A 20,638-nucleotide genomic window follows, 5' to 3' on the forward strand; every position below is an offset into this window, starting at 1 on the left:
ATACTGTAGCATGAATATTCAACGTATACCGAAGAGCGAAATATAAATTCTCTCAGCGCACGAGAGCATACATAGTGTGATACTGTACATACACATATACGCATTATTCTATATATATATAACATATACGTTTGTATTCATATATATATATACATATATCGTGTTATATATATATATATATATATATATATATATCGCAATGGAGGCCATGGAAATTATTAATGATTTGCATTCGAGTATCAATTAGTTTTGGCGGCACTTCGACATTTTTTGCTTTACACGTTCGGCATGCTGCATTTACGCGAAAACTTTACGATTTTCAAATGACCTTTTTATCGCGATACCTATATACCTATATATTTATATATACCAATGCATGTGTTCGAGCATATGCATGTATAATACGTGCGAAAAGCACGTTCGAGAAATTCAAATATACGTCTTCGTGTTCTGAAACGTGTTTCTTAAGGTGTATACAGTGTCTCTTTATTTTACAGACCGCCATTTGGAAAATAAATAAAGGGAAAAAAAAAGAGAGAGAGAGAGAAAAAAGAATCGTAATCGTCCTTGTACAAACAATTTCTCGTCTTCGAATAAAAGACATAGAGAAACAACATGACGAATATATATAGTACGAAATTTTTTTTTTAATATATCAGAAAATAATTAGATCGACGTCATTAATTATTCACTACCTCGTCTAATTAATTTTATTGATTAATATCTATCTCGTCTGATTAATTTTATCGACCTAACCTCCTTCGTCCGATCTAATTCGATCTATTTATTCAAAGTTTTCTATTCGTCTAACGATTAAGAAATTTCGTTAAAGTGACCTTCGATCAAATCAAATTTATAACCGTTTATATCATAATAACCGTTTACATCGTATAAATTATATAAATTCTTTAAAACAAACATTATTACATTATTATTTCTCGATTGTTTTATTAGCTATTTAGTCTCGTTAGTATCTCCTTCTTTTTTTTCTTAATTATTAGAAATATTTTTATAATTACCGTAACGAGGAGCAGCAAGGAGGCATCACCGGCAAACAACTGACTACTGGAAAGTTCGTTGGAAAGTTCGTTGTAAAGTTCGTTACAAATGAGTCAAGTGAGTTTCTAAATATCGATGAGATTATCTTATAATTGATATACATATATATGTATATATATATATATAATCTTATATTGATATGTATATACATATATATGGAATTCTACATAAAGAAAAACAAGATAACGTGATTTTTAATTTATTTTATATAACGGAAAAATTTTGTGAAATTATTTCCCCATGAAATTTTAAATGTTGGCATGATTAGTTTCATAACATAATCGACAATTAAGAATCGTCCAATCTCTTCGCTTTGTCCTAAGACGCTGATTGGTTGATTTTGAAATCTTAATTGTTCTGATTTTCCATCGCATCGTTCGTTCTCGAGGTACGTATCAATCAGTAAATTCTTTCATTTTTTTCTACAAAATACAGCTTGTTATGATATTATTTGAATTATTCAGATAGATGATCCACGATAATTATATCAAATAATTATATAAATATTGATATTTGAAGGTTATCGGTCGGAAAAATATCTCGAGCGAAGGGACGCCAACGAGCAGACGTTACGTGTAAGTAAAAAAAAAAAATTTTCTTATAAATTTTCGTTAACAAAATCGACAAATTTTTTCCTATCATATCGCGTATAGTCTTATTCTTAAAAGATACACGTACAATTGACGTATAATGTTTGAAGAAAATTTTTCGACATTAGTTTGCTGATATTTAAGCAATCATTATATAATTATGTAAGTATCGATGGTATAACATTAATAATTATTCATAATTTAGCATCACAAAACTTATTGCGCAGCACAGGGATTTCTTATTTCCGTTTTCGTTATAAGAATAGAATGTAATAGCGTTTATATGAAAAATACTAGAGTACATTATGTACAATTCTATGAAATGCGTACCTAAAAGGCATTAGAATTATACAATTTTTGTGCTATCAGCTATCGTGTAAAATATAGAATTATAATGGGACTCGACATCCAGATATACACTTCGTTAAAATACTATTTGAAAATATTAACTACATTGTGCGTATAAAATAATCTCAGTCTGTATAAGAGAGCATGTAAATCAAAGTATTTACAATATTGTACTATGTTTGAGAATGTTGTATGATTTATCAGTGATTCGATTTAGAAGAATGGCTAGGCGTAAAAACTTCGTAATCTACTACGGAAAAGTGATAATCTCCCATAAGTACCGTGTTAGAAGCGTGTTCTCCATCGTAACTGTGAGGAAGATTACTGTAGCTTTCCATGTTTACGTTACAGTTACTAGATATTAATAGATCCGCACCTGCACCAAATATGGGTCCTATGCTGCGATATTAGAGAAAAGTTTACATCAGTAATATCTAATTAAATCGTAGATGTAATTTACTTTGATGTTTAGAAAAATAGTTATGTCTTACTCAGGGTGATAGCAAATAGCGAAGGGCTTCTTAACGATTTCATATTTGGTCGGAGGTACGTCTTGATTATTAGTTAAAGTGAAAAGAAAAGCTTTTTCGGAAGAAATATAGTGTCCTTTAGCATTAGTTTTACCCCATGGCGCGTCGCTAAATCCGCCGCATATTTCTCCACGCGTTCCCTGTAATAAAATTGTTGTGCCATTTTATTGATAATCTCTGTAGCTCGTAGCAGTCTCAAATATGTTAAACTTACTAATGCTATTACGTATGTTGGAGAGACACCATCGCAATGACGATGGAAAGATGCTGCAGAATATCCATGACTAGAGGCTCTAGAAATAATATAAGTAGGTTTTAGTTGAATTCTTTTGATATCTTTACATTTAGTTTATTTACCTATAAACCAAACGCCAACTTTGTTTCGGTGCACCATACCACTGATTCAATAATCGTTGATAACCCATTTTGTCTCTTGATAGAATTTGTGATCCAGGGAATAGAAAGGGGCTTACTCTTGGTTGCAATCTCTTGTCCGAACAAATCTCCGCATATTTGCTTGGTAGTGCCGCGTATCTATATCTAAAGGAAAACATAGAAAACATTGATTTGTAATAACGTTAAAATTCTCTTACGTTAAATACTTTGAATTATTCGAGCAAAGAATTGAAACATTAATACCTCTCCAAAGATAGTTCTATCGGTACAGCTCCAGTTGGCTCTACCTCTTCCGCAAAGACCTGGCTATCGATGAGTAGTAGACGAACGTGATTTATCACTCCCGACAAATGTTGGCAGACCCTCACTCGTTCCTCTTCGGTCCAGTGTTGCGTAGGCTGCGTCACCCCTGCCTAGGAGCGTGGTCCGTACGGTTAAGCGTTCCTTAACTCGTAATTCTAAATTCCGATCCAAGAACCTAAGGAGCCAAGGACCCGATAATGTATGCGATATAAGGTCCGAGACCTTGCACGCCATACGTACGATCAGAACGTATAATTTTTCTCGAATTCAAGGGATAAAATTTGCTCGGAAACGGAATAATAATTTCAAAATATGGGAACCTGATACTTGGCCCAGTTTAACACCGCTCTCCATACGTCTTCCTCTTCTAGACCAAGATAGTCGGAAGATATCAATTTGACAAGGGCATCTTTTGGTAGATTGCAAAAAGCTGTAGTTTTCACAGTGTCCACTGCATTTTCTCCGATAAATGCAAAACATCTCTCGATAAAGGATGAGCAAGCACCTTTGCCACCTGAAAGATATATTTTAACAACAGGGAAGATAATGTTCCTTTCGTGCTATCAAACTATAATCTATTGTTTCGGTTTAGAATCAAGTATAGTACGGTAATAGTAATGAAAAAATAATTTAGATCCTTTAAGATCGTATCGTGTTAGAACGTTTTATTGATATTTATGCAACATCATCGGTTAACATAGCGCGTCGTATTACTCTCGTTACTTTGAGGAAAGGTATAAAAAAGGTAGGACGAATTAAGAATAATTATCGGAAGAATAAGTCATAGGTCGAGGTCAAAAGATATTTTTAATATTCTGATATTAATGATAATTACAATAGTTTTGTTTTTCTAAAAAACAAAAATTGGTTCAATGGAAAAAAGTACTTGGAAGCTTTTACTAAACATAGTATTCTGATACATTATTTTATAATACAGATTATAGGATAAAAAGTATTCGTAATGTTGAAGATATCCATAGTACATAGTTTTAATGCAGGACTTTAAACTTGTAGTATGTCAAAATGTACGCTCCATTAGAAAAGAACATTGGAAAATCTAATAAGAAAAAATAGACATGAGTCGATGGGTCAATCTTTTTAGCGTCAACTATATGTAACAAGGTATATAGAAAGTCGACAACTCCCTTTCTTAAGGTTTCAATATTTTCGTCCTAAGTATGTCCCTGAGTCGCATCACAATAGAAATCATATGTAATGCATAACTTTTCTCTTCTTTATATCGGGCAATGAAGGACACTCGAAGTAGATCTTGTGTTGACATACCAATGCCCATTTTGAGGTTGTTTTTCCAAATTCAATTCGCAGCAGGATTAGTATTTTGTATTAATGTTATGTTGTCTCCTTTTAGCATGATACGTCCCAGTGGTTTCCTGTTCTTCGTTTTCAAATGGTATTCCTCGGCATCGTCCAGTACCAAATTCATGTATTCGTCAAAGCCAACAATGTGACCCTCGATTCTCAGATGAATATTTTCAAAAAGCCAAACTTGGACACGGGATCGATTTTGTAAGTACCGAAATATAAGATTGATGGGTTGTACCATCACCTTTTGTACCTTTTGAGGTCCTTTGTACGACATTTTGAACTTTGTATTTACAAAAAATACGACGATTCGTTTAAAACGTGCTTGTTTTCTTGATGATACGCGAGACGCCGGAAAAATGGCGTTCCAGTAGTACCAACTGACGAAACATATCATAACAGTACCAACTACTGCTCGAATAGTTTTTTTTTTCGTGGAACGAAGACTAATCGAAACTTCTCAATCTTTATATTTAGTATTAAAAAAAATACTATATAATTTATATTTTTAATCATCGTTATAAGTAGAATGAAACAATAGTCGGTATTATATTAGATTTGTATAGTGCTGCCATGTGAAACGGGTTGATAAAAAAGTGTTCTGCATTGTCGATAAAGTAGTACAACAACGTGATAGTAACAATCGATAATATATATTCCTTAAATGTCAAATAAAATAAATCAATTTTATTTAATTATTGAAAGATCATTGAATATTATGACATTGTTTAATTAACAAAATAGATTATCCATTATAATAGTGGACGATTTCAAATTAAAACGATCGTTGTACTATTAATCGAGGCAGAACGTATACGAAGTGGCTGACACTGACATCGAGGTAATAAATAAAAAATGTATAACTAATGATACCGGATAAAATCTCCCCTTTGGCGTAGAAGGTGGAATCGTGCGAATCGATTAAAGGGAAAGCAAAGAAAGGGAGAGAGAGAGAGAGAGAAAAAGTAGGGAGAGCGTGTATCGAAATTAAAATAATGAAGATCGATGATAGTTAGGAAGTGTCACACAAGTGTTTACGGGTCACGCGCATTGTATATAAGTATAATACTTATACTAAAAACTTATATCTTTTATTTTCTCTTCATTTCGTACGAAAGTTTTTGCTTGTTAATTTGACGAAAGAAAAAGAAAGAAAGAAAAAAGGGAAAAGAGAAAGAAAGAAAGAAAGAAAGTAATTTACTAATGCGAAAATAATAACACGAGTTTCACGAGAGAAATCGAATAAAATTGGACGAATCGTGAGATCGATCGACTTACCTGGTACACGTTCTTGTGCATCCAATGCTGCGGTCAAAAGGGCACACGCATTTCCTGGACTTAGAGTGGCCGATACGTGTTCCTCGCAACTTCTCCAAAGTTCTTCGACACCGAGTTCTTGAGCAAGACCCAGCATCTCGAATATTCCACTATCTTGTAGCATGATCTAATCGGTTTAAAAAAAAATAGACAAAAATCAAGGCAATTTAATCATTACGTATACGGATTATACTCACGTTATTACTAACCAGAGTTTTTATTTTAAGTGATAAGTACTAGAAAAAAAATATCAGATTTTTTTTTTCTCTCGAAACGAGCTATTCAACGTTAAGACGAATTCATTCATGATGATGATGATGATAATGATAATAATAATAATAATAATAATAATAATAAAAAACGCTGAAGATCACCTTTCAGGTTTCTCGAAAAATATTGGCAATATAAAAAATTGATATACGCTTATTTAAATGATTCGTAGAAAAGAAAAAAAGTTTTCTCTGTAGATTTTTTTTCTTCTTCTTTTTTTTTCTTTTTTTCTAGTAAGGAATTACAAGAAAAACTGGCGAGTAATAACGGAGTTTAATGGACACCGTATATATACGTATATAGAGTGTCCCATTTATTGATTCCATAAACTCAGTCTTTAGATTTACGCGCGGGCGATAGAAGAGGCGGTCGCTCCGATACACGACAATATATAAAAATTTATATCGTGTAATAAATTTAATTTAATATCTGATGGACGATATATAATTTTTATTTTTATATTCGCTATATATATATATATATATATATATATATATTTGGAGAAGATATTTTTCATTTTGTCATTTCCATGAACAATTGAAACGAGAGAATATCCATATATTCTTTATAATTGATTTATTTTAATAGATGTCCCAAAGATATATAACGTTACGTTAAATCCGTCAGTGTTGATAACAGAGTATCGTATTTATTTGTTAAACCAACGTTAGTTTACTTACTTTGCCAGTGTAAATGTAATGAATGAATTGCCTGAAGGTTTCTGGATGAGCATGTGGCATCCTTACAGGTGTTGGGTTTCCAGGCGTGCCGATCCTTTTTGCGGCTGCGAAGTTCTTGCACCTGTGTAATACAAAAGTTCACAAGAGAGATTGATCATAGAGAGAGTAATAAGATAGTAAGATATCAAAGTTGCCAAGAACGAAGGAAGAGGACAGAGATAGAGAAAGAGAGAAAGGGAGAGATAGTTAGATAGATAGATAGAGAGATAGATAGATAGATAGATAGGTAGATAGAGAGAGAGAGAGAGAGAGAAAGAGAGAGAGAGAGAGGGTGAATACCGATATTTCGAGTTTCGTGGGAGCATAAATGTGGCTGTTCGAGGGTGGTTCTTGTAACGAACGCCATCCACTCCGGCCGTCGGAGTCTCCAGCACTTCTGTTGCTGCTTCTCGTCACAAAAGAGCTTAATTGACTTCGTCAGGAAGCTCCGTTGCCGCGGGAGAATACGTAACTAACATACGGCGCACCGGCTTTAGTTTCCGTTCCCCTAGAAATTAATGGCAACCTTCGAAAAGTCTCTCTCTCTCTCTATCTCTATCTCTATCTATCTATCTATCTATCTCTTTCTAACTAAGGAGTTGTTGCTCTCTCTCTTTCTCTCTCTTTCTCTTTCTCTTTCTCTTTCTCCGTCTTTTCTCTACCCTCTCGTATACTTACTATCGAGAAAAAACGAGAGGATGCTGTTGAAAAAAAGAGAATTCACTGTCACGTCAATTTTCATGATCTAGCGTACGAACACGCAACTCTTTTTTCGATGCTTTGCTTCTTTCCTCTTTAGACGAAGGATATATAGGTTTATAATGAATTATTCGGATTATTTCGTAAACATATTTCATAATCGTTACTTTTCCATTTTTTTATATCGTTTTTGTTATACGTGTATTCGATCGTTCTAGATATAAGAAAAAGAAGAAAAAAAGAAAATAAGAAAGAAAAGAAATACTTTCCTAAATACTATTAGGCGAATAGCATTTGCATGATAAATAGAAATTAATTGCAACTTTTGAAGAGAAGTCTCTCTTTCTCTTTTTTTTTCTCTACTCTTGATTTTTTTCTTTGCTATTGAGGAAAAACTGGAGGAGGATGTCGACGAGAGGAGGAACTTCACGATCGCGTCAATTCTGATCGTCTACCGTGTGAATACGCAAGCTTTGCGTTTTATTCTAAGAGGACGGAATAGGTTTTAAAGAAGTATGCTGACTTTTTTGTGAGAATATTTTTCTAATCGTTTCTTTTCTACTCTTTTATTTTTTTATCATCTCTACACGTATATTCGATTATTTTAAACGAAAAAGAGGAAATACTTTTTCTTTTTTTTTCTTTTCTTTTCTTTTTTTTTTAATACAATCAGGCTAATAGTATTTGCTTGATCAAATAGAAATTAATGGCGAAAAATTTCTCTCTTTCTTTATCTATCTATCTATTTATCCATCTCTTTTTAATTAAGAAAGTTACTGACTCTCTCTCTTTCTTTACCTTTCTATCTATCCATCTCTTTCTAATTAAAGAAGTTGTATTTCTTTTTCTCTATCTATCTGTCTATCTATCTTTCTTTCTTTCTTTCTTTCTCTATATATCCATTTATCTATTTTTTTTCTCTTTTTCCTTAGTCGGTGTTCTTTCTTTCTTTTTTCTCTATCCTTTTCTCTCTACCCTCTTGTCTACTGTTGAGGAAAAAACGAGAGGATGCTGACGAGAGAAGAAGCTTCGCGATCACGTCGTATTTTGTTCGTCTAGCGTGTGAACATGTACGTCATCCCAAAGAGAAGGAATAGATTTCAAAAAGGAGATATAATACATGCTGACTTTTTCCTATGGGATATTTTCCCAATCATTTCCTATAAATTCTTCGATTATTCCGTATATATAAAAAGAGAGAGAAAAGGAGATAGGAAAGAATGAAAAAAGAAAAGCAAAAAGAAAAAAAGAAAAAGAGGAAATAGTTTCTTACGTGCGATTAAACGAACAGTTGTATTTTGCTTGGTAAAGTCAACGACACGAGAAATACTATCGTACGGATGGAGTCATAGCCGTGTTAAATGGAGCATAACGACGCGCCTTGAAACCGGTCGACCGAAGCCCTTTTCCAAGGAGAGACTAAAGCTCTGTGGATTAAAGTGAGAGAGAGAGAAAGAAAGAGATAAATAGATGGATAGATAGATAGAGAGAGAGAGAGAGAGAGAGAGAGAAAAGAGTGTGTGCATCGAATTGAAATTGAATTTACACCGTGGAAGAATATCGTGTAACGAAGGAAAGGAAGAGAGGAAGGAAGAAATAAAGAAATAAGAGAAGAAAGAAAGAAAGAAAGAAAGAAAGAAAGAAAGAAAGGATTTACGGTGGTACGGTAGAAAACGGGTCGTTTTTCAATTAGAGACATTCAGCAAAGTGGTGATGTGGGTGGAGTGGAAGAAGCAGGAAGAACGGGAGAAAGAGAAGGAAAAGAAGAAGAAGAAGAAGAAGAAGAAAAGAAAGAAGGATGAGGATGAGAAGGGAGGAAAGAAAGGTTGGGAGGGGAAAGGAGCGAAAAAGTCGGAGATCGGGGTTCGGGGTGGGTGGGTGAATAGGTGTGGGAGGGGAGGAAGAGGGGAAGAAGGGTAAAGGGGGTAGCAAAAACGGACGAGTCGTTAAGCGTAGCTTTCAGGAGTCGACGACGTCCACTACTACGAATCACGTTCTCGGGACTTTGACGATGGTGGCTGTGACGTAGGAAGAAGAAGAAGGAGGGTAAAAGAGAAAGAAAGAAAGAGAGAGAGGGAGAGAGAGAGAGAGAGTGGGGAGAGGGTGGTTCCCTCTTGAAGCACGTAAAGCGTGCCTCTCGCGCGTATCGAATCAAAAGAAAATGTGTCAAAGAGCCGACGAACGCAAATGGAAGAGGCTTTGATATTATACCGACGTACACCCGAGCGTCGCCCTGACGACGACGTCGTCGTCGTTGGCGTCGTCGACGACGAGAAATCGTGGAAAATGTTCTGCTGGAAAAGCGTGCGACCCTCGAATCGACGTTGACGAGAAGCAAAATAAAATATCAAACGCTCGTGTGTGCATCGTGTGTTCCTGTGTACGCTTTATTTTTCTCCCTTTCTCTCTCTTTCTTTCTTTTTGTTTGTTTGTTTCTTTCTTTCTTCTTATCCGTGCTAACATTCTTTTCTCTCTGTTCCTCTGCTGTATGAATTTACACAGATTTTTTTTTATATTACGTACACACGAGGGATACATGTTTTCGATTTGTTGGTGGGGAGCGAAATTTTCTTTCGATTTTTTTTTGTCCTTTCTCCTCTCCTCCTTCTCTCCCTCCCTCTCTCCCTCTCTCTCTCTCTCTCTCTCTTTCTCTCTCTAAAATTGTCGTGAAAATTCTAACGCGCAACATCGTGTTCTCTTTTTAAAACGTCCTCCTTCTTTTTTTTCCCCCTTTTTTCTTTTTGTTCTTTTTTTTTTCGTTTTATTGTAATCCAATAGATATCGATATTCTGTCAGTCTCCTCGTTTATGTACGTTTATATAGAGGAGTATATGGGATGCGGAATGTGTGACGAGACGTTTTATATAGGATTTACTATTTTTGGAAGGTTGCAACGGGTTATATTGTATAAGAGAGTATAACGTTTGGCCTATTTACTTTGATAGGAACGCTTCATTAGGCTACCGTTCAACCGGTTTAACTTAAGCTCAAGCATTTTCCAATATCTGTGGTGTATATACATATATATACATATACATATATATATATAAAAATGAGAAGTTGGTATATACAAAAGCGGAATCGTTATCCTATATACAGACATTCAGAGGTCCGCGTAATCGAAAGATCGGCATTCGCTCGAATTAGTCCGAACCGGTTTGAAATTCCATTATGTCGTTCCCGTGTCGTTTCCGAGTGTTCTAAATTTAGCATTGAGGTGTTTTCCCTACGAGTTCTACGAGAGAAACCACCACTGTTACCACTACCACCACTGCCACCGCCATTGCCACCGTCAGTAGGTAGTACCGATTCAGCGATTACAAAATAGGCTAATTAGTGGTTGCGCGATCGAACGAGAACCATGTTCTCTTGATACGAATTCTCATCGTACGAATTACCAGGTCAATTCGCTTTTGACTCAAAGGGAAAACTCATTCTCTGATCTTGAAAGGGAAGTTCCACAAACGTTATTGCGTAGGTTATCTCTTGCGACTAATCAGATACGGTCTCTCTCTCTATTTCTCTCTCTACCTCTCCATCTCTTTCTATCTCGATGAGAGTTAGCTTTGTCACATAATATATATATATTAAACTAGGTCGAGCTTCAACGAAAAGACATCTCTCTAATTGATTAGAGTAACTGTTGAGCGATTGTTCGTCAAAAATGATTAATATCTTCTTAAACAATTTTTATTTATTTATTGATTTATTTTTACTAAGAGTTAGTTTTAAGCGTTAACGATTGGACTAGATATTTATAGCAGAAAGATATTTTTCTTGTCGATCAGAGTAGCTCTAAAGTATCTGTTTACCAGTTACCAGTGATTAGTACTTTTTCAAACAACTTTCTTTTTTTCTTTTTTGAAATAATTTGTTTTAAGTGTTATCGACTAGACTAGATATTGATATCAGCTCAAGCATCAGCAAGCAGATATCTTTCTTATTGATCGGAATAACTTTGGAATAACTGTTTATCAGTTATTAGTGATTAGTATTATATATCTTTAAACTGGTTTTGTTCTTTTAAGTAGTTACTTTTAAGCGTTATCGATTAGACTAGTTGTTGATATAAGGTCGAACGTCAACAGGAAGATATCTGTCTTGTTGATTAGGATAACTGTTCGTCAGAAATTACTAGTGATTAGTAATACGTTTTTTTCTTTTTTTCATGGTGGTATTTGAAATAGTTAGATAATGTATTAGCGAATAGACTGGATATTTGTATCGAGTCGAGCATCAGCAGGAAGACATAACTCTTGTTGATTAAAATTGATTAGAGCAAAGTAACTGTACACCAGATTAGACAATCGTATCTACAGTTTGTTTCTTTTTTCTTTTTCTCAAGTTTAGCATTCGATCAATCATTTCTATCACTCGTGCATATACTTTTTATTTGATTTTACATCGTAACATATATGACCTCTTCCATTTTATCGCAATAAATACTTGCTCACTTTTTTTTTCGTACGAGTCAGCAGCCACCGCCCTCTCTAATGATTTTGGGTAAGATTTAACGATCCGGTGGTGATGGTGGTGGTGGTGGTGGTGGTGGGGTACGTACAAACGCAAAGGACGGAGGAAAAATCAGACAATGCATCGAAAACAACGCGCGGCGTCGCTCCCGTTCGTCGCTGTGTTTTTGCCCTGAGTTTTTTGCGTAAAGCTGACGGAAAAGGAGAAAAAGACGGGGGTACCTACGTGTAGAGAAAGAGAAGGAGAAAGAGAAAAAGAAAAAGAAAGAGAGAGAGAGAGAGAGCAAAACAACAAAAAAGAGAAAGAGAGAGAGAGAGAGAGGGAAGGAAAGAGAGAGGTTAAAAAAGGGAAGGGGGTGGTTCTTCTCTAATCACGAGCGAACGTTGCCGCAGTGCTATCAAAGAAAACCAAAAATCAGCATGAGAGAATAGAAGAAGGTAAAAACGAAAGAGAACGAACGTTAGAAAGAGAGAGAGAGAGAGAGAGAGAGAGAGAAAGAGAGAGTCTGGTGCGAGTCAGAGGTGTTAGGAGAAACGGAGTGGTAGAGAATGGTGGGGGTGGTTTCGCGACTTGGAAAGGGGTAGTAGAGGCAAGCACGAAAGAGAGATAAAGATAGAGAGATAGAGAGAGGAGAGGGGCACACGAGGTGGTACGACGTGGCTGGGAAACGAGGGTCGTGGTGGCTGCTGCTTGGTTTTACGTCGGCAAGGGTTGAATGTCGCCGCAGGCTCCGCTACTAACGACCAAGCATGCGATTATATGGCGGCTCCGTCGATCTACGTGCAAAAACCGCTTCGGTTTCCGGTTGCACGGGGTTTTCTGTCTCTGTCTCTTTCTCTCTCGCTTTCCCTCACTTTTTTTTCTCTTTCTCTCTTTCTCTTGAACGTTCTCTCATTCTCGTAATTCTGCTCTACGAGAGACGTCATCGTTGATGGTTGCTGGCATCTCACGTTCCTTGCGTCCGTCATTGTAGTCACCTAGTCACACTTTTTTTCATTCTTTTTTTTTCTCTCTCTCTCTCTCTCTCTCTCTCTTTCTTTCTCTTTTCTCTCTCGTTTTTTTTGTTTTGTTTTGTTCCTTTTTTTTTCTTTTTTTATTTCTCCTAACTCTTTCTCTTTTTTCTTCTCTCTCTCTGTTTCTCTCACTCTATATATATATCTATGGCTATCTATGGCTTCATCTCTATCTATGTTTGTCTCCGTTTAATTGACGTAATATATTTATAATAGATTCGTATAAACAGACAGTCTTCCTCTTTTCTCTTTTCTCTCTCTCTCTCTCTCTCTCTCTCTCTCTCTCTCTCTTTTTCTATGTCTTCATCTCTATCTATGTTTATCTCCGTTTAATCGACGTAAGATATTTATAATAGATTCGTATAAATAGACAGTGATTCGTCGTGACGACGTTATTCGTACAAATAAAATATTCTAGAAACGCGAATAGATATTGCAAGTTCGTAGAAATAGATTAAACGAATGCAATGCATCGGTAGATAATAAACAGACAGAATCGTTGATTTGAACAAAATTTGATTTTGTTCTAAAGAATTATATCAAATCGAAAGAAATATATAAGTTAGTTAGATACTCGTTATACTTAATTAATATATACGATAATAGAGACAGAAGTATGTTGTCTGCTTAAATGACAATGGTATTTTTTAATGACTTTCGTGGCTCATGGATCCAGAGCTTAGAAATATAACGACGAGGAGTGTACCTTTTATTTGGAGGGATAAAAGAAGAGCCAACAATTTTAGCAGGATTTCAATAGATACAAGACAGACAGACAGACAGACAGACAGAGATAGATAGATAGAGAGAGAGAGAGAGAGAGAGAGACAAAAAGAGATAGAGAGAGTGGGTGAGAAAGAGACAGAGGGAGTGTGGAGGGACCGATGAGAATTCGAGTGCGGTCGCGTATTGTCCATTCGTTTCTTCCGCGGACGCCTGTCAGGAGCATGCGTAACTTAATTTTCCGAGGATCGCTTTGACAAAAGAGGATCGAGAGGAACTGGAGGAGGAGAAGGAGGAGGAGGTGGAGGAGGAGGGCGTTAGAGGTGGTGGCCGAAAGGCTGGCGAAAAGAGGGCGAAAGAAGGGACAAGAAGGACAGAAGGAACGAACGAATGAACGAACAAACGACAAAGGACTTCTTCGTCCCTTCCACACCGATATCAAAAGGGTTCGCGGAAATATCGTAATTGACTTTACAATTAGCGCCCGTCGTCCTGTTCCTCTGGAAAACTGGCTGCCGTTCGTTCTACCATTCGACCTGTTCTACCTACCATCCCTTTTCTTCTCTCCTCTAAATATCAATCCCTTCTTACAATAATTAGAATTCCCTCGATTCGAGAGTGCATCGAAACGTTGAGGTGGAGGAGATGGAGAAGGTGGAAGAGAGGGGATGAAGGAGGAGAAGCTGATCGTGGAAAAAGGAGAGCCACTTCTTTCTCTTTCTCTTTCTTTCTCATTGTCCAAAGGAGAGGTACTTCTCTTTCTCCCTCTCTTTTTCTTTCTCTTTCTTTCTCATTGTCCAACTAATTAGAACGGCCGGACGATTCGTTTCGTCGGTAACAATCGGATCTCCTTAATTAAAATCCATCGAGCAGGCGAGCGAGGTTAGCGCGTGCTTACACCGATCAAGAAAGTTCGATGACTTTGGTTTGTTACTCCTCCTTCGATAATCACTCGCGCGTTCATTAGTTTTCCTTCGAAGCTAAAATCGGTCTCCCTCTCTTTTTCTCTTTCTCTTCTCGTTGTTTTTTTATTCATCGATATCGTCTTCAAGCCGTCGTTGAACGTCCAAAACTTTTCTCGTGAATCCTATTCTCTCTCTTTCTCTCTCTCTCTCTATCTATCTATCTATCTATTTTTATCCTGTTATCGATTTTAATATTTGTAAAAATACTTACAACTTTTCAATCCCTTCACGCGATACTGATCACGACAAGACCTAGTTCTTTATTTTCTTGGAAATATCCCAGAGAGATTTTTTTAATACAGCGTTAATCGAGATATTTATACTCGTTCTTTCCCTTTTTTTATCCCTAACTAATGTCTATAAATAATAACCAAGAAGTGGTCAGATCCGTCCGATCAAGTGGTAATTATTTCAACGATAAATTACGACAGTTTTGGATTCGAGCGATGTTTACAATAATTCATAAAAATCATCAATTTTGTTTCTTCGTGTCCTCGTTAGGAGCACCAGTCACGTCAGCGAGACCTTCACTCTTAAGACTTTTCTTCTTTCTTTTTTCTTCTTTCTTTTTTTTTTTATTCCACCAGTTCTGTCAGTAGCAAGGAACTTCCCTAACGAAGTTATCCTAAAGTAAGTTAGCCGCTTTTAAGTAACAAGGCACCGTGGTTTCTGCTTTCCATAAGGATAGAAAGAATGTAAGAGAGATAGAGAGAGAGAGAGAGAGAGAAAAAGAAAGAAAAAGAGAGAGGCAGTAACTTCCGGATGTACTCCAGACGTACGTACATACTACACGTTTTTCCACGGCCATATTGCGCCTTTGCATTAGCGATGAGAAGACAATAGCATCGAGATAATAAAGTTTCGTATCTTCTAAGCTATAGTACAAAGCTAACGTAGTTAAACGTTAATGTATCTTAACACTACGACGATATAGATTTATCGACTTTCAATAATCGATGGACTTAAAAAAGCGGAACAAAGTTTGATCGTGAATTATTAAGATGAACAAAAAAAAAAAAGAAAGGAAGAGAAAAAGAATAAGAAAAAAAGAGATGAGAATCTTTTTTTAATTCACATTAAAATCTCATTCGATTATCTTCTCTCTCTGTCTGTCTTTCTCTCTCTATCTTTCTCTCTTTTTATATCCTATCGTATCTCTACGTTTATCTTGATTTTTTCCGCCGGTTGTTACCCGACGTAACAGGCGAATTCTCCAAGGAAATCTTCTGACTCGATCGACGAGACTTTACTCGTCGCTTTAATAAAAATTACGCGATTAACAATTAAATCCATTCCCGTGGCGCGTCGTGCTACTTCATTTAACCTGATATCCATTTGTATTTCGTAGCTTTTCCTGATGGAACGGACACGATATCCTTGTGTCTGCGTGTTTCTACAGATATAGATAGTTATCTAGTAGGATATATATATGGTGTACATATATTACGTGGTAGTCGTGGGAAAACATCGATGACGAGGAAACGAGAAAAGAACCGATCTCATTACGTCGGGAAAGGCGCACTCATGCCGCTACTCTCTCCTCTCTACATTTTTTCTCTCTCTTCTCTTCCATATTTTTCATCCTTTTTATTTTTCTATATTCTTTTTGATTACAACTTTAGAAAAAGAGAGAAAGAAAGAGAGAGAGAGAGAGAGAGAGAGAAAAGTTGTAGGATACGTGTACTTTCATCCAATGCGAAACTCGTAAACTCGTAAATTTTACGCATAAATAGTATACGCGTTTACCGGAGTGGTTTAATTTCGTTCTGCTGAAATAGCATTTCTCCAATCCCTTTCCCCGTCGTCGCTTTTTTTTGTTTTCATTTATTTATTTATCTATTTCTTCTATTTTTTTTTCTTTTTGATACTACTGTTTTATTCAATCTTTTTTTTTTTATATCTCCTTTTGCATTCCATTTTTTGTTTTTTTTCTCGCCTATGAAAACGGAGGATCTCGCGTTTGTTTCGCCAAATTGAATTTCTCGCAGGAAGTTCTTTTTTTTTTTCTTTTCTTTTTTCTTTTTTTTTGTATTTCCCCAATTCGGTACTCGTAGCAGCGTTTTGAGAAAAAATATATTAATACCTTTCGAACGTTATAATGAAACGTTACTTTTATGAAATATGAGATATATTATATTAAATGAAATGTTTGAATATATATAGTATATACGTATCCGTAAGTAAATAACCAACCTCGCTTGTAGAATGATTCTGTGCGCATAAACTGGTGTCTCGTCCCTTCCCAAAAGGAAAACGATGTCGGCGGTGTCTTTGTCCTCGGATAGTCTTGCTAAATCTTCCAAAAGTCTAGGTACACCGGCCAAACCAGCTTCGCCGGAAACCCCAGCGGCACCTGCTACCGCCCCCACAGCAACGGCCCTGCTTCCCATTACCTGCACGTTATTATTAATTCGTATGAAATATTTGTTTTTTTTTTTTCGTCATTATCGTCGGTGTTCTTATTTTTATTTTTTTCTCTTTCGTTCTTATAATTTTTTCTTTATTTTCCTTTCCTTATAACAATCAGATCGGATTTGTCATCAGGAAAATTTCAACCGGTTTAGTATTTCAAAGTTTTCATCTTTTTCGTAGAAACAGTTGCATTGTACGTTATCTCGTGTGCGATTCGCTATAATCCGAAATTAATGGAGGTGACGAGGCGTCCATCCATCCATCCATCGTACGCACACGCATACACGCACGTATATACGAACTATATACGAACTCAAACATATCTACAGTAGGTATTACGAGTCGAATATTTTGTTGGATGCGTTCGTTGTCGACGATGACGTTCGTCGAACGTTTGCGAGCTTCCGGGTCGAAGAAAAGCTTGATTAGTTAGTTTATATATATATATATATACACACACACACACACACACACACACACAAACAAGGATAAAGAAAGTGTAAAAGGGGAACGAGGATTGAAACGTAGTCGGAACGAGAGAGAAAAAAAGCAACACCGATTAAAGTACAATCGACGCTAATTGCGCGATTAATATTTGATTTGCGTCGCTATGGCGGTGTTGTCCAGAGCGACGCGTCATCATTGGCCGGCTGGTCGAGGCGGACTACTACTAGCGATGATGAGTCCAACTCGATCTGAATTTTCAGTCGGTGTTACCGGTGGTACCACGACTGATTCCCTTTTAATTAGTTCGGCTTTTGTAGTTTTCGAACACGCGTCAAGCGCCGATTGTTCTCGTAAACCGCCGCCGCCGCCACCGTCGCCGCCATTGCCACCGCTACACCGCCATAGCCGCCGAACGAATTCGCGAAGCTTTTAATGTCGAACAAACGCCGTTCGTTCATTCGTTCGTGCATTCGTGCATTCGTTGCTTCGTTTCATATTTTCTCTAATTTTTCGATTATCTTTCGGCACATTGATTTTACAAATTTTTCTTTCCTTCACGTTTTTAAATTCGTCGTTATAATTCTACGAACTTTTAATTCGATCCTCCCTTCTATAGTTTATCGACAATTTATTACGAAAATATTATTACGAAAAAACAGAGATAACTTTTTTAATATGAGAGGTAAACGAGAGGTTAATCATTGTTTTCTTTCTAAACGCAAAGGTTAGTTGAGATCGATCCTACCAAATATCCTAGCTTGTTCTCATTCTGTAAACACCCAGAGAGACAAACACACGCATGCACGTACGTACACACAAGAGCACATATACACGTACGAAACGAGGAACTTCTCGTCGTCCGTAGGAATTTATTCAAACTCGACCGCAGAGAAGGCACGTTCTTGTTGTGCTTTCGTTTATTCGTATAAATTTTAGTAAAATACGCATGTAACTCGAGAGATTTTTCAAAAGAAAATACATAGATTATATTTTTAAATTCTTCTTAGTAATAATAATAGTAATGATAATAATATAATAATAATAATAATTATTATTATTATTAATATTATTATTATATACGTACGTACGTACATACATACATACGTATATACAGTATATATAATTTTGTGATTTACTTACAAATCAAAATCCAACGATGGCACAAGGTACAATGATTGATAAGTTATAAAATGATCTCTAAATATTCTCTCTAGCGATCACTATAGATTTCTGTAATACGAAATGCACGATTCACACTGGTCACACACGTGGGCGAATATTATCGTTGCACACGAGCCACTATGTCCGAGTCGTTCCACGGCATCCTACACTCTGTCTGTCTCTGTCTCTCTCTCTCTGTCTCTGTCTCTGTCTCTCCCTCCGTCTTTCCCTTTCTTTCTCCTTTTCTCGCAACGACAACGTACGTTGTTTTCTCAAAGTTCGACGTGTAGTTATTCCTTTGCTAGTTTCGCAGGACTTGTAAGACGATAACTATAGCTCTGTGAAAAGCGATTCTTCCTCTACGGCTAGAAGCTTTGAAAATAGAGAAACTAAGCTTTCCCAAACGGAAGTTTGAAAGTTTAGCGCGAGGTATTCCTTGAGTGCGAGTCGAGTTTTACGATTCTCTGGACCAGGGCTCCGCTTGCTGCTTGCCCGCCGTTTCTTCTTCCACCTTCTGTCCTTTCCCCTCTTTCTCCTCATGCTCCTTGTCCTCGTCCTCGTTCTCCTCTTCCTCCTTCTTCTCCATCACCACCACCACCACCACCACCACCACCACTACCACCACCGCCTCCTCCTCCTTCATCTTTTTCTTCTTCTCCTCCTCCTCTCTTTCCTCTCCTTTTCTCACTCAGGTGTCCCTTCCTTCTTTCTCACTCTCTTGCTCCTTTCATTCCACTTCTCTTCTATCCTTTTCTCTTTCTCTCTCTCTCTCTCTCTGTCTTTCTCTTTCTTAGTCCATGTTCTCCCACAAGATCGTTCTACCTCCTCACGTTGTTGCCAGATCCTCCTCTTTGGAGCACAGAGATCGCACGATCAAAAGGGATCCTCGAGACTTCTTCTTAAGAGAAACAGAGAGAGATAGCTAGAGAGAGAAACAGCCAGAGGAGAAAGAGAGAGAGAGAGAGAGAGAGAGAGAGAGAGAGAGAGAGAGAGAACGATCAGCTCGGCGAGTTTCCTTCGAGATCTCGATCATACGATCTTTCACGTACTTTGAATTCTTTCGAAATTCCTCTGTCATCGTTTTTATATTCTCCCTCGTTTTTTTCCAGCCCACCTTTACCCACCCTAAATCGCCTCTCCTACCTTCCCCTCATTCACCCTTCTTCTCCTCATCACCCTTTCCTACCCCCTTTTTGTTTCTCTTTACTTTCTATCGAATTTCTGTGTTATAACCACGGAAAATAATGTTGGATCTTTTCGTAATCTCTCTCTCTTTTTTCCCTTCTTTCTTTCTTTCTTTCTTTCTTTTTATTCTTTTTATTCTTTGTCTTCTTTCTAGTCTTTGCCTACGTTCCGTTACTTAACGCACGAAGAAACAGGATACGCTCTCCTGAAAAGTTTTCTACCTTTGAAGTAAAATGCGCGTGGTTTGCGGTCTCGCCACGGACGAATGCGCGATCTTGGCGCAATGCGGTCCCTGCAGTTTCCTCCCAAGCAAAGATATCGCGCCTCTTTCTTTCTTTTTATCCGCTATGTCTCGTGTACCAACCAAATTCCCCCCCTCGCCCATCCGCTGACTTTTGCGTTCCTAAGATTTTCCAAATCGAATTCCGATACTTTTTCTTTTTACTGTTTTTTTTTCTAGTTTCTTTTTCCTATGCGATCGTCTCTTTTCATCTGTTGTTTTTTTTTTTTTGAGAAAAATGATTTAAAAGAAAAAGAGAAGAGGAAGAAAAAAAAACGATAGAAATTATTGGCCCTGATTTGCGAACGATTTTTATTTATCGGAGATCTTCATCAAATAAAAAAAAAAAAAAAGAGAAAGAAAAAGAAAGAAGAAAATTAGTCGAGAACTTGTTGAAAATATTTCGGAAAATTTGAATATGTTTG

The 20,638-nt window shown here is 36.7% G+C and overlaps 2 protein-coding genes and 1 long non-coding RNA gene across 7 annotated transcripts in view; all 3 read right to left on the bottom strand.

The window, feature by feature from the left end:
• The window catches only part of LOC127068941 (uncharacterized), a 222,979-nt gene extending 221,855 nt beyond the window's left edge, over positions 1 to 1,124 (bottom strand). For both annotated transcript variants that reach the window (XR_007783254.1, XR_007783253.1), the window contains exon 1: positions 1,020 to 1,124. This is a non-coding gene — a long non-coding RNA (uncharacterized LOC127068941). The remainder of the gene's footprint in view (positions 1 to 1,019) is intronic.
• Positions 1,125 to 1,142: 18 nt separating this feature from the next.
• LOC127068917 (serine-enriched protein) lies at positions 1,143 to 19,313 on the bottom strand. 3 transcript variants are annotated; one of them, XM_051005327.1, is made up of 11 exons: positions 18,728 to 19,313; positions 16,922 to 17,121; positions 6,817 to 6,937; positions 5,828 to 5,993; positions 3,547 to 3,740; positions 3,167 to 3,336; positions 2,885 to 3,067; positions 2,742 to 2,820; positions 2,489 to 2,667; positions 2,279 to 2,396; positions 1,145 to 1,481 (listed from the first exon to the last, which is right to left on the bottom strand). In XM_051005327.1, exons 2-11 carry the CDS (start codon positions 17,116 to 17,118, stop codon positions 1,455 to 1,457), a joined length of 1,434 nt encoding a protein of 477 aa, XP_050861284.1. In that variant the 5' UTR covers positions 17,119 to 17,121; positions 18,728 to 19,313; the 3' UTR covers positions 1,145 to 1,454. The 3 variants fall into 3 exon arrangements, with proteins under 3 accessions (XP_050861283.1, XP_050861285.1, XP_050861284.1); XM_051005326.1 differs by having other exon boundaries at positions 1,143 to 2,396; XM_051005328.1 differs by lacking the exon at positions 18,728 to 19,313 and adding an exon at positions 7,156 to 7,363 and having other exon boundaries at positions 1,143 to 2,396; positions 16,922 to 16,982.
• On the bottom strand, positions 3,599 to 4,925 carry LOC127068940 (probable small nuclear ribonucleoprotein E). Of its 2 annotated transcripts, none has more exons than XM_051005385.1 (2): positions 4,511 to 4,925; positions 3,599 to 3,740 (listed from the first exon to the last, which is right to left on the bottom strand). In XM_051005385.1, exon 1 carries the CDS (start codon positions 4,824 to 4,826, stop codon positions 4,542 to 4,544), a length of 285 nt encoding a protein of 94 aa, XP_050861342.1. In that variant the 5' UTR covers positions 4,827 to 4,925; the 3' UTR covers positions 3,599 to 3,740; positions 4,511 to 4,541. The 2 variants fall into 2 exon arrangements, with proteins under 2 accessions (XP_050861342.1, XP_050861341.1); XM_051005384.1 differs by lacking the exon at positions 3,599 to 3,740 and adding an exon at positions 4,015 to 4,283.
• Positions 19,314 to 20,638: the final 1,325 nt, after the last annotated feature.

This window comes from Vespula vulgaris, chromosome 14, assembly GCF_905475345.1.
Source record: "Vespula vulgaris chromosome 14, iyVesVulg1.1, whole genome shotgun sequence".
NCBI lineage: Eukaryota > Metazoa > Arthropoda > Insecta > Hymenoptera > Vespidae > Vespula > Vespula vulgaris.

Bases quoted from the DNA above. Each gene is read 5' to 3' on its own strand.
- LOC127068940 (XM_051005385.1), bottom strand. From the start codon at position 4,826: ATGTCGTACAAAGGACCTCAAAAGGTACAAAAGGTGATGGTACAACCC.
- LOC127068917 (XM_051005326.1), bottom strand. From the start codon at position 17,118: ATGGGAAGCAGGGCCGTTGCTGTGGGGGCGGTAGCAGGTGCCGCTGGG. The intron at 6,938-16,921 runs GTTGGTTATTTA...TGTATTACACAG, and splicing joins AGAATCATTCTACAAGCGAG to GTGCAAGAACTTCGCAGCCG. The intron at 2,668-2,741 runs GTAAGTTTAACA...ATTTTATTACAG, and splicing joins CAACATACGTAATAGCATTA to GGAACGCGTGGAGAAATATG.